Source organism: Melospiza melodia, chromosome 1, assembly GCF_035770615.1.
Source record: "Melospiza melodia melodia isolate bMelMel2 chromosome 1, bMelMel2.pri, whole genome shotgun sequence".
Taxonomy (NCBI): Eukaryota; Metazoa; Chordata; class Aves; order Passeriformes; family Passerellidae; genus Melospiza; species Melospiza melodia.
In genome coordinates, this window is record NC_086194.1 from 160,691,482 (window position 1) to 160,704,731 (window position 13,250).

Here is a 13,250-nt window from a genome sequence, read left to right on the forward strand (position 1 = left end):
CATTCCTAAAACAACATCAGCCAATGCAATAGTGAACAGAAAGAAAGCAAAAAGAAAAAATACCCCTAAATAATATATTGCATATTCCCCCGCAGAAATAATTTTCCAGCCTTTATGGTTTCATGAACTTGATTCCTTCATATACAGAGTTCTACATGAGGTTTTTAATACAGCAAAAGCTAAAAGGGAAGTGAGACCAACTTAACTTACAGCTGCATTTAGAAGATATTAAAATTATACCTAAAAGAGCTTTTTTATGCAAGTTTTAGAGACCGAGAAGTCTTTTCCTCATTTCCTCCTGCATTCAAGGTTTCCACTGGGAGTTTCAGAGAAACAAGGAAGCATTCCCCCAAAAGTATGACTAACTGAAAAGATCAAATGTAAATGTCTTACAGGAATTCATATAATGTATCACTTGTGACTGCTCTACTGGAAGTGTATTTGTCTTGGCTCATACCAAATATACATCCTTATCCACTTCATACAGTGTGCATATTGATGGAAAAGTAACAAAACAAAGTGATTAAGGAGAACAGCATATCTAAATTTTCCAAGAACTGAATAAATACCTGCACTTATTGAAACTAACTGTATTTTAACAAAATGCGAACAAAGTTGGTCACTGAGTTGGTAAAAAACTTTTTGGCTATGAGAATTTTCTGTGATAAATGTGATGTGACTGCAAAGATTTTCTATGAGGAGATGGTACATTGGATAATTCTCTGCTCTTCTACACAGAAAATTCTACTTATAAAAGGTTTCAAATGCAAGTTCTAATCAGCCTTTCAAAAAAATTTATTAACTTTTAGATACAAAATACTATCTCAAATTCAAACATCATAAAATTTCCCACAGAAACCTGCATGTTTTCAAGCCAGCCCTTCCTTTCCTCCCTCAAAAACCAAAAGGTATTTGTTCCCCAGTCTTTTGTAAAAACAGTGAACTCTGAAACCTCTCTAAGGTCTTAATACTATTTATGCACATAGACAAAAAGCTCTTGCAGTAGCCAAACAAAAACTCAAGTATTAAATACTAACATTTCATGGTATGCCTAGCAGAAAAGTTCAATACATATATAAAACAAGATCAACACAGAATGATTCTAGCAACGCAGTCCGAACACAGGCAAAGCCCAGAATCAATTTCAGTTTATTTTTATTGGGTGTAATTTATAATATGCCCATACTCACTATTTATTTCCTCAAGACTTAATAAAAAAAGTGCTGCTCTTTTGATAATCTATCCCACATGTTTGTTAAAACAGATATAACAGAGTGAAAGGGAAACACAAAACTGTCAGATTATAATTTTTAGTTTCAGGGATATTTTATATGCCATCTCTTAGAACTTCAATTTATGACTCTCCTTAATGGAGACTTTCAGGGTTGATTTTAACATATGAAGTGGAAATTCCACTGGTTTGTTACTTCAATGCTTTCTTTATGACCTGTTCTCACACATCACCTAGGTCTGGCTTATTTATACAGACAGCCGTTCACTGAACAACAGGGAGCTTCTTAAAACTAGTTGCTTTCATTTGCATTCTTCCCATATTGAAATGTAATTTGCTTTTATGGCTGCTTTTGGCCTGACACTTCTCCAGCATTTCACAAACAAACAAGACTGAAGTTACCATGAAGTTTTTTTACCTCTTTCAAGGCTGGAACAGAGATTTTGCCCCCAGAGCTAGAGGAGAGCTCTATCTTACAAATATCCCTATAGCATCAGCCTGCAACCCATCCACTATTCCTGCAAAGAAAAGGTAAAAAAAGCCACGAGAGCAACAGCAATGGTGGCTTCAAGCTCATTAGCTGAGACATCTGCAGCACCTTTAGGTCTTTCATCTGGTTTAAGCATTGCTTGTGTCACTCCTCACCATTGTGCTCAGGACTTCAAAAATCTGGGCTATGTTAACTGTTTAAGTGGCCATTTATCTAAACTTCTGAAATCTAGAAGAGTTTAATTTGGGCAAAACACAGTAATAAGACCTGGAGCTCTAAATGAAAAGCCTGTTGTCATCATCTAAGTCATTCCAGCTTGAAGCTTGCTTCTCTTCTCTTGCATAAGCACATCTTCCTGGCTCTAATTCAACAGAGCTCACAAACAGCCACATCCCCAGCTCTGGAAAAGGCTTCCCAGAGTTGAGATACAGAGAAAGAATCACAGAACAGTTAAGACTGGAAGGGACCACAGGTGGGGTATCCGGTCCAACCTTCCTCCTTAAGCAGGTTCTCCTCAAAGCACATTGCACAGGGCTACATCCAGACTCTTCCTGAATATCCCCAGCAAGGGAGACCCCACAACCTCTGCAGTGTTGAGCTGGAACACCCCACCATGACAGAGAGACCCAATGGGCAACAGGCATCAGCTCAGCCTCTCCAGAGCTGGCAAAGCCCCAGCAGCCTGAAGCTGCCACGCTGGCCCTAAGCACGTGTGAAGGTCAAGCACCAAACAAGGAATACCTGTGGAAGGGACTGTTCATTACACAAGTATGTATGGTGTAAACACATCTTATGGTCTGTGTCTCTGCCCAAGTATGTATTTATGTGGTAGGAATCCTGCTGGGTCTCTGCAGACACTTCATCCCAGCCACCCATCACTGATGGAGGAGGAGACTGGGCAACAGGGAAGGCTATCACTGAATGAGACAGGACAAGTAGGTTAAAAGGGACAGGTAGTTACCAAGAATAATGTGTTCTTTGGAAAATAATTATAACTTGAAGACCTTTTTTTCTATTCACAGCGTCCTCCACAAAAAAAGCCCCAACCAAATAAAAACCCAAAAACCCCACATAAACAAACAAAAAACCCAAATAAGTATCCCCCCCAAACCAGAAAAAAATCAATCAAACAAAAACCCTCACAAAGAAATCAAGCCACAAGTACTCAAAGCAAATCCTGCTCACCTTATTCCTGGAAAATACTTCTGAACATCCAATACTTAAATAACTCCTTTGGCTTCACATCAGCAAGACAAGGATCCTTCTGGCTTCTACCTGGGAAGAGTAAGACCAAAGGGAAGCTGCCTGCTATAAGGGAATCACATCTGCCCCACATCTGCTAGTCCCTCTGCTAGCTTTGTCTTTCCAGGCTGTTTAATGGGGACTAAAGCCCAAAATCCAGGATAAACAGATTAAACTTTCACTGTCTGAGTTAAAACTAATAGCTTAAAGAAGCCTTATAAGATACATGCTGGATAACTCTAAACCTCTCCAGCACCTTCACACAGCTGTCTCTTGCTCCCCTTGCAGAATCAGAGCCAATGGCAGTTTAAACACATGTCAGTATAGCAAATCATCCTGGAAATAGCTATTATTGAAATAATTCAGACTAAAGTGGAGATACATTATTTCCATGGTGTAGCTTTTCCATGCTCTCTCATAACTTCTTGATTATGTTAAAAGCCAAAATAGGCACTGCACCAGCTGTACATGCCCATGGCAAATGGAACATAACGTTTAACTAATGGTCCCATTTCCCTGAAAGGGCACATGAGGCTGACAAATATTCCCAAGAGGTCATATTACCTGTTGAAGCAAATCAGGTAAGTTGTGTATCCTTTGCCAGAAAAGAATTTATATTCTGATACTGACTTTTTACATTTAATTTTTATCTTAGGATATATTTCTAGTTTTCTGATACTTGAGAAAAAAAGTTCTGTTTCTCAGGTACTTACACCATACCCAGAATTTACCAATTTAAAGTGAACAGAAGTTGTTCATATAGATGCACACACACAGGTTACTGACCTGTATGCTGCCTTGAAGCTGCCTCACTGCTGAAATACATGTCATCTTCAGAAGGAAATATCCCAGAGCAGAGAGGAATAAACGGCCACAGCTTTAGTGCTGCTGACTTCTAGAGCTGTGCCAACAAGCACAACTCCAACAGTTCAGCAAAAACCTGTGCATCATTTTTAGAAGGAATGTGCTGTATGTTAATCATTTCTAATCAGAGGCAGTTTTTCCACATCTACTTTTCTGGCTCATTTCCTTACAATTAAAAACTCCATTTTACCCAACAGTACAGTACAGATGTGCCTCTTTGGCAGTGACCTACTTTGTTGTGCCCTTAGCATATGTGCACAAAGCTGTAACCAGTTCAGTAGTTCAAGTTCTAGACAGACAAAATTAAAGCCAGACTGTAACAGAAGTATGCAGAAGCAGCAGTCAGAAATCTGTCAGAGTTACATGGAAATTATGTCCCTTAATTGAATTTATGTTAAGGAACAAACTTAACCTAACTGCAAGGCAATATCTAGTGTTGAAGCAATCTGATGAACAAGTCACAGCTGATTAAACCTTTTTTAAGCAAGTTTATTAACTTATATTCTGGAAAAAATTATGTTTTGATTGCTAATGAGATGATGAACAAACCAATTCCATCTTTTCCCAACTTCCCCCACAAGAAAACTTGTGTGTCCCTGTTCATTACTCAGTGTTGCTGGACTCTGAGATGTTGCAAGATGCTGGATGTCATAATTTCAATTAATCCTGTCTCCCAGAAGTGCAAGGTAAAGAAGACTGTGCTATTACCCATCTTTTAAAGCACAGAGAGAGATATGGTCTTATAGAGCAGCTTTCCTAGTCCTGCAAAATAGCAGCTGACACACTCATTTAAGAGCATGAAGGAGGCTCACAACACACCTTCCTACATGTAGCATCAATGACAAGCAGCACTCCATGCTTTACACATCCTTTGTAGTTCCTCACAGACTTCTCTAGCCCAAATCAGCCTCACCTTGAACATCTCCAAACTGCCTCCCTGCTTGCAATGAGACTCCTCAGGGCATGTACCAAATGCTGCCACTCCCCTGATGTTCCTTCTCATCTTTACAACGATGTGCCTCTGCCAAAACAACTCAATTTATTCCAACTATTCCAAGTCCTTACTCTTTCCCAATCTGCCATAACAGTGCAATGCTCTCCCTGATTGCTCTAAGAGCAGATGTCCTGTTAAAACCCCTTAGCACAGGCACACCTTATGCTGGCAGAAGTGTTTTTCTCTGCTTGAGAGTTTAAGGTTTGGAGAGATGACATAGTGGAGCCAAGTGAAGTCACTTCCCACCTGCTACAGCTGCTGTAGTGACACCAGTGTGGGGCTGGAAGAAGAACCTGGCTCACCTCCACCCACCACGTCAAGGCCAGCAAAGCTGTGCTCTATGGGCTACTCACAAACTCTGTATGGTAAGTAGCTAAAGGGTTTTCTGCACATTCTAGAAATACTGCTACCATCCCTTCTTCACCAACTATTTTTCTGACATGCTTGAGGATCTGTTTCAGACTTGGAAAGCCAGAGTCTTCCATGCTGTATTGGGACAGCTTTGTTCTCATCACATTTTGTTCACTTTTGCTATTGCTCTCTTGAACTACTGTTTCCTCCAATTTCCCTTCTACTGAAGTGGCTGTACCAATTCTAACAAGTAGTCATGGCAACGTAATCTTGCAGAATAAAGTACAAAATAATCCTATGATCAGAAATCTAAATTAGAAAAATGGAATGGAAATATTGTGTTTTTAAAGCCTGGAAGCAGACTGACTACTGATACAGATTACAAATAGAGCAAACTCTCCAATACTTATGAACTCTAAATAAACACAAACAGATGCTATACTTACAGCCAAATTTTACATTACATTACCAGCAGGGCAAGTTCCATACCATATATTATAGAAACAGTGAGATTAAGAGAATAAAAGAAAGTTAAAACTCATTCCCAGCTAACATCTGAAACCATCAATGTATTGTGATGAGCACCTGAGCTGGGCTGTCCCAAATCCAAACTGGTTTGAATTCTGGACACTCCACATCAGCTCCCTTAGGACAGACATGCAGTGAGCATCTCTGACCCAACCCAGTGGGCAGCAGGGGTGGGAAGAGGTCAGTGCCCCAGGCATTATCTGTGTGAAAATGCTGTCCTGAGAGGGTGGAAATGGCCTTCAGAGAAAAGGCACCTGCCCAAGCAAAATTAAGATACAAACATTGTTTTATTAACTATAGCAGAAGCCTTCAGTTTTCAATTTTACTCTCATGGTTTAAAGATTCTTTAAGAGTAATACCAAGATTTCAATTTAATTTTCATGAAGAAATTACAACCAGGATTTTAAAACATGCTTTTTTCTTTTCTAATGATACTTAACACGTTTAATCTGCATGTGCAATTGAATCTCGGGTCTCTAGACATCTTTACTCTTTTAAGCACCCTTAAGGAGATGGTGGTAAGTTGCTTCTATAGGGCTTAGTACAGAATTCCCAGGGTGGGTTGACAGGGCACCCTGCACTTGGTCCAAATAAATCCAGTAATGTGTTGCCCACAAGTGCCTTGTTTTCTTTAGAGTAACCGAGACAGAAGACTCATACAAGAATTACTGCAAAGAGGATGTACTGATTTTTATCTGTGAAAGGTGATACAGGCTGTCTGGACTGCTAAATTAGCCTGTAATCTAATCTAATCAATGAAAAACACATCAAGCATTGCCACTCAACCTTCCCCATCAGCTGCAGGCAACTGAAACGACCAAAACTGAGATTCTCAGGAACTGCTTGGACCTGGGACTTTTAGAGTAAGATTCCCTGCTCCTTTCCCTTTCAATTTCACTTTCAAACTGATGTGTGCCAAGGGTAGCTACATGAGTCATGAAATGTACAGAAATAAGGCATTTCCCTAACTGCATATTTGCTGGTTTAAACACCCCTTCCCCCCCTCCCCCCAAAAAAAGTGTTTTGTCCATACTTATACTAGAAAACTATGCATACAATTAGCAATCACTGAGCTTTACAGCCCTGACCTGACTGTAGTAACTAGTTGTGTCACATAAGCACTTATTAAGTGCCCTGTGCCTCATTTTTCCTCTATACTCACAGAAGACTCACTTTCTGGATAAATACTGTATTTTGCTATCCCTCAGAAATCTCCTGTTGTCACTACCTTACTGAGAGAAACACAAAACCAGGTAAGATTGAAAGCTACAGCCAACAAGAAGCCCATACCTATTTTACACTATTTCAGCATGTAGTTCACACAGATGTGATTGCTTTGCTTCACCTAGAGAAAATTAAAAAAGGGTAGGAAGAGGAGAATCCTTACAATTCTTACAGAAATATTGTTTGGAAAATAATACATGTTACTACAGTACAAACTGCATCATGCTTATTCTTTGCTTCAAAGCTGTGCCCTATTCCCAAGAATGCCACAGAAAAGGAGTACAGGCTACATGCTAAAAGTCACTGTGCAGGTGGATGGCTCTCTGTGGGAAATTTATGCAAGCCCAGGTAGGCTGCCAAAAGCACTTCTCCATGGACCTTGCAATTGAGTTAACTGAGAATCATTCAAAACCACTAAAATTCTAACAACACTAAGAAAATGCTCCTTTTCCCACCAGGTACCTTCCACTACCATCACTAGCTCACCCACACACATTAAACAATTTAGGGAAAAGCTAGCAGAAAGATAGCAAAATTCACTAATGCAGTTTTTTTTCCTTCTCTCTTTTTCTTTCTGCAGCATCATGCAGAGGGGTCCTGTTTGACATAACCATAGTCTACTTCAAGTTTTCATTATTTTCACTGAACACATAGAGAATACAAGTAAAGCACAACCAGTTTGGTTACAGAGCATGCCAAGGGACTGCTCTTACCCAGGATGCTTTGATAAAAACAAACACCTTTGGTGTCTTGAGAGTACTTGATTGTAATGTGCTTCACACAGCACGAGAGGGGCTGCTTGATTTTTCAATGTGCCTGATTTTCCAAAGAACCCCAAATTTAACAGAACCACAAGGAAATTATATGTACAAACTGTACATATAATTATTTATACAAATTATATGTACAAAGCTGTCAGGATAATTTTAACTTCCTTCTGCACCTGCAAATATGTATTGTACAATGAGGGTGCCTTGTCTCTCATGTAGGGAAATTTTCTCTGCTCCTGAATTCTGGTGAGAAGCTCCATCCTGCTGTTCTGAACCCCTGGGAAGCCACCCAGGGCTGACAAGCCCAACATCAGGGCTACCCCCACCCCTGCTCCCTCTGCCTGCTTCGCTCCCCACACCCAGGCTGTGATGAAAAGCTCACAGGAAATTAAACCCTGCAGGCAGAAGCGCTCCATCCCTGCAGATGAGGAGACAGAATGATTTCTAAGGGCTCATGTCCTTCCTCCTCATCACCTCCCTCTCCTCTTGAACCTTCTGCCTTACAGCTCCTCCCAAGGCAGTATCACCTGTTGCCTTATTTCCCTTCCATTTACCAAATTCTACTGGATTTAAGGCACCCTAGCCAACTACACAGACCACACCTATAAGAAGGAACTTTAGCTTAGTAGGGGAATTCTACAAGTGTCGGGGATGGAAAATGAGAAGGCAGAACAACCCAGCATGGATAGTGAATTTGTTAGAGTAGGGGCTCTCCTACCAGGCTTTACAGCTGTGCTTCCCCTCACACCAGCACAGCTGCTGCAGCGACACCACCCCTGACCCTGCAGCAAATCTCTCTTTCCACCAGCCCAGAGACAGTGATCAATGCAGGAAAAGGGGCATGTGTTAAAAGGAAGCATTGCCTGATTCCTTCTCTTCACAGATCTTCCCCTCCTGCCACCTACCCGGGTGCCAGCCCTGCCTCCCACACAGGGTGCAGAGGCCTGGGGAGGGATTTTCCACTCCCATCCTCCCTGCACAGGAATGCAGGAGAGACTACAGTTTAGTGCTGAGCTGGTAAATGCCTCATTCCACTGAGCAAGCAGTTTTAGGCAGGACACTATATAACAGGCAGGCTCCAGCACTCTGATATTGGGTGTATTGTGACACATCCTCCCTGCCATAACCTCTAGGAAATACTCAGTGGTAAGACCCTTTCCAGGAATGCACAATGCATTGGGCAATACTCAGAGCCCTGCTGCACCATGAAATGTGCTTCTTGTGCTTTACACCTTGCCATGCCTTTAAAAATTCGGCTTTCCTGGGCTGGAAGTCACAAACAAATCTCAAAATCTCAATAAAATGTAAATCTTACATTTTGACCCTGCTGGCTTTGCTCTGTGAATTGGAGAAAGAGTCTAGAGAGGAGCTGCACAAGGGTCTCGTCCTGCCCCATCACAGGCTGCTTTTTGCCATATATAACTCTCTAAGAAGTCAGGAAATGGCAAAATCCTGTTATCTGTAAGGAAAGGAAAATCAAGTGTTGCCCTTCTATACTTTAAAGATTAAAAAGAACTTTTGCATTTTCCTTCCTTTAGTAATAAAAATAGCATTTTAGACACTGCTGCTGGAGAATGCGCTTCAAAGTGGGCAATAGAATCACAGAGAATTGTTCTAAGCTGCCTGTTTTCACAAGCCATTCATGTGGAGTGGGTCCCCACTGAAGGGAGAAGCCCTCCCAGGCAATACTGGAGCCAACAATGCTGCTGAAATACCAAGAGACAGGCAGGACAAAATACAGAGCCCAGTGTCAGAATATTTTAACTCTACACAGAGATCACTACTGAAACATACAAATTGCTAATTACATTCAATTGCAGAAACAACTACTGAGGCACCTCAGCATGGAGCAAAGGAATGCAAGATAGCTGTGATGTCAAAAGGAGGAGTGAAGGAGGGTGAAAATGCTTCACTCCCAGCCCAGAAGAAAACTGAGGGGTTTTTAAGGCTCACCCAGCAGCACCGTGCTCAGGTGCTGATGCTGCAGGCACCACACAGAGGGAGGGAGACTTGCAGGCACTGTATACATTACTCATTAGGCCACAGCAAAGGTCAGCCACTACCTGGCTGCACCCCAGAAAGCCCTTACACTGCATAAACAAATCAGTGATAAAATTTCGATGCAACAGCCCCACTTCAGAGCACCCAGAGAAGTTCATGTTAATACTTCAGAGGTATATCTGTAATCAACTCAGCTGCAGCAAGCAAAGACAAGATGCACTTTGGTCCTGCAGGTATTGCAGGGCACAGAGGGAGAGGAGACACAGTTGCCCTCAGCTTCTTAAATCCTCATGGAGCATGAACTCCTCCAGTTTTTGCTGTCACAGGGACAACAAAAGAGTTTCTCAACACACACTACTATGGAATACATTTCTCACCTTCTCTCCCTTTCAAACTTTTTCTATAACTTTATGCCGTAGTTGGCTGCTCATAGCTGATGCTCAGCTGCACCTCCCAGGCAGCAGCAGCAGCAGCAGCCCCTCCTTTCCTCCTCAAAATAACCACCAAAAAAACCACACGTGAAGAAATCTGCGGTACCGAAAGGGCTACAGGTCCAGCGAGGTGGGAGTGCCCGCAGGAAAGCGATGGCACAGGGGAAGGCAGACTGCAGCATGCCTCAGATGCCATTGACCTCCGGTTAAATGAACTTGTGGGCAAATATGTAATCACTTTATCACACACACGCCAAGGGCAGTTCTGAAGCTGTTCATTCTCTCAGGTGGAGTAAGCAAATTAGTCCTTGTGAAAAGACAGGGATTAGACGTTTGTGCACGCCTCTCTCCTCATGAACTCGCGGTCTGAGGGAGCCTGGCTCTGCTTTTCTACTTGCTCCCCCCAAATTCCGTCCCGTTCTGGGGGGACACCCTCCCTCCACGTGTTCTCCACGCACAAAAGCGTCTGCTCCTTTCTTCGAGGCCAATTTCTAAGGCTGCTTTTTACAAAACTCTTTCAGTCACCCTTGAGAAAGGAAGAGGCGCTGCTTTGCAGGGATGGCTGATGAGCCCGTGAAGCACCCCCAGCCTCATTTACACCGCATTGCCCCCACCCCCATCCCGGAACGGGAGTAGGGAGGGGAAAGGAGGAACTGGAGAAGAGGGTGGTGTCGGGCGTTTCGAGATGACTTAGGGCAAAGTCACCAAGTCATTCCCTTAATGGCAGGGGAGGAGGGGGGGTTCCTTTACTTCTTTAACCCCTCCTCTCACAGTACCCAACTCTCACCACCTTTCTTGGGCTGAAAAGATGTGAAAACGTCCAGAAGATCCCTCACCCTGCAGGGATCAGGCTCCCACCGGCAGCCTCAGCCCAGGAGGGCTCAGGGCTCAGACCCATCGACGCGACCAGACGGGGCTGCGGAGCCTCCACCGACCGCGCACGGACGGGGCTGCGGGGACTGTGCCGGCGGATACAAGGGCGGGAAGTTGAAGCCGGCTCCTCGGCATCCCGCTCGTCCCTTGCCGAGGGGCTGTGGCCATAACACGCCGTCGAGAGTCCCGGCGCGGGGCACAGAGTGCGAACTCTCCGCGCTGGAAAGACGCCCGGAGGAGCAGCACGGGATGCGCGGGGTCATCCCCTCGGGCAGCCGAGCCGGCCCGCCCCACAGCCCCCCGCCGCCGGGCACACACGGCCGGAGCGCCCCGCTCCCCTACCTTCCAGCAGCACCTCCTTGCCGGCCCGTTTGAGCGCCTGCACCGCCTCGTCGTGAGTGGCATCCCGCAGGTCCGTGCCGTTCACGGCCAGGATGGCATCGCCCACGTAGAGAGCCTGGGTCTGGTCGGCCGCCAGCCCCTTGAAGATCTTGCTGATGAGGATGGGCATCTTATTCTCCTTGCCCCCCTTGATGCTGATGCCCAGTCCGCCCATCTCCTGCTTCAGCACCTTCACGCACCGCTTCTTGTTGGAGATGGCCTCGGGCACCTGCTCGGGGGGGTCGGTGAATGCGGTGCGCACCGCCGCCGGCCCCCCGCCGCCCTCGGCCCCGCGGCACGCCGTCCCATCGCCGCCCAGCCCGTTGTGGGCCGCGCCGTCGGGGCGCTCCTCGCCGCTCAGCACCAGCGCCTCGCCGCCCAAGTTGGCCAGCACTTTGTGCCAGCGCTCCCGCACCAAAACTTCCAGCCAGCCGCTGCGCTGCGCCCGGCCGCCCCCGCCGCCGCCCGCCGCCGCTACCGCCATCTTAGGAGCATGCTGGAAGCGCCGAGTGACGGCACCCCCGGCTCGGCACGGCTCCGCTCGGCACAGCGCGGCGGCACCGGACTTCAGCCGGGGGGCGGCAGCTCCCGGCGCGGCGGGGAGGGGCGAGGAGCCGCGGCCGCCCCCCCGGGGCCGCGCCGGGGCGGGCGCACCTGGCGGCACCGCCCGCGGGCGGAGTGGGACCGGGACAACCCGCCCCTCCCGGGGACAACCCGCCCCTCCCGGGACACGGCCGGGACACCCTCCCTCAGCCGCGGTGCCTCCGAGCCCGGGCTGCGATGGCATCTGGCGGGACCAGCCCCGGCAGCTGCCGTCTGCAGCGGGGTGTAGCGGGGAGCTGAAGGAAACCAACGGCAGGGAAGGGATAAGGAAAACCCAACTCTGTTTTATTCCCAGGGACTTTTGTATAAAGTGAATTAAAACTAACGGGTGGCCCCAAGGTACTCAAAATTTGCCTCTGTGGAAGTACAATATGAGTTATTTCACAGCTGTGTAGGATGGAGGTATTAAGTGCTTGTGACCGATAGTTTTGCACATTTAGTTGATGTTTATATGCCCTTTGATTACGAATGTTAAAGACTCGTGGGGGCTACATGTGCCGTTTTGCAGTTTTTCCCATACTCCCTTCCCTCCTAGGAAACAATGGGCCCCTGACAAGGGGCTGAAGCTCCTGCTCAGGCATCAGAGAAGGCATCGCTTTCACGTTGCCGTTCGGAAATGTCCTCAGCAGGCCTGGAGGGGCTCCCCCACAGCAGCTACCGACAGGAAGCACCTCCAGGACTGCCTTTGTTTCTGCTCCTTGCAGAGCAGCTCTGCCTCCTTCCTAAGCTGGAATGAAAACTCCAGTGGTTCTGGACTGTTTGGTGAATGTATTGACAACACTTTATGGAGGTCGGGATAGCCAGAGAAGTTATTCGTCCCAATCATTTCAGCCATGTGAGTCCTGTGGCTCCTCATCTTGCCCTTTTCTTAAGTGATGCCATTCATTTCTGACACTGGGGGTTTGCTTCCAGGTACACACACGTGCCCCAGGGTAATGTGGGCTGGGCAGCTTGGGATTCACCTCCTCAGTGTGTGATGGGATCTAAAAATGGGATCATCCTCAGACAAGCTTGTCTTGGTTTAGTAGGGTCTCTCAGACCATGCTACTCGCACTAAGCTACACAAGACACTTTCCCTGCCCTCCCAAAGGAGGCCTCTGCCCTGGTTCATCTGCAGCCTCAGCCGGGTTACACTCGGGTCCCTTCTCCCCAGCAGGAATGCAACCCTGCACCTATGGAGAGTGAGAATCCACTGGCGATGTGTTATTCAAGGATAATGAGTGGGTGGAGAAAAAGCAGATGGAAGAGAGGTCTCTTCATTTCTCAT

General features: G+C 45.9%; 1 protein-coding gene across 1 annotated transcript in view; it reads right to left on the reverse strand.

Moving 5' to 3' along the window:
- Positions 1–11,879, reverse strand: part of SNTB1 (syntrophin beta 1) — a 112,915-nt gene extending 101,036 nt beyond the window's left edge. The window contains exon 1 of the mRNA XM_063173553.1: positions 11,342–11,879. Coding sequence (XP_063029623.1) covers positions 11,342–11,864 — 523 coding nt within the window. The 5' untranslated portion in view covers positions 11,865–11,879. The remainder of the gene's footprint in view (positions 1–11,341) is intronic.
- Positions 11,880–13,250: the final 1,371 nt, after the last annotated feature.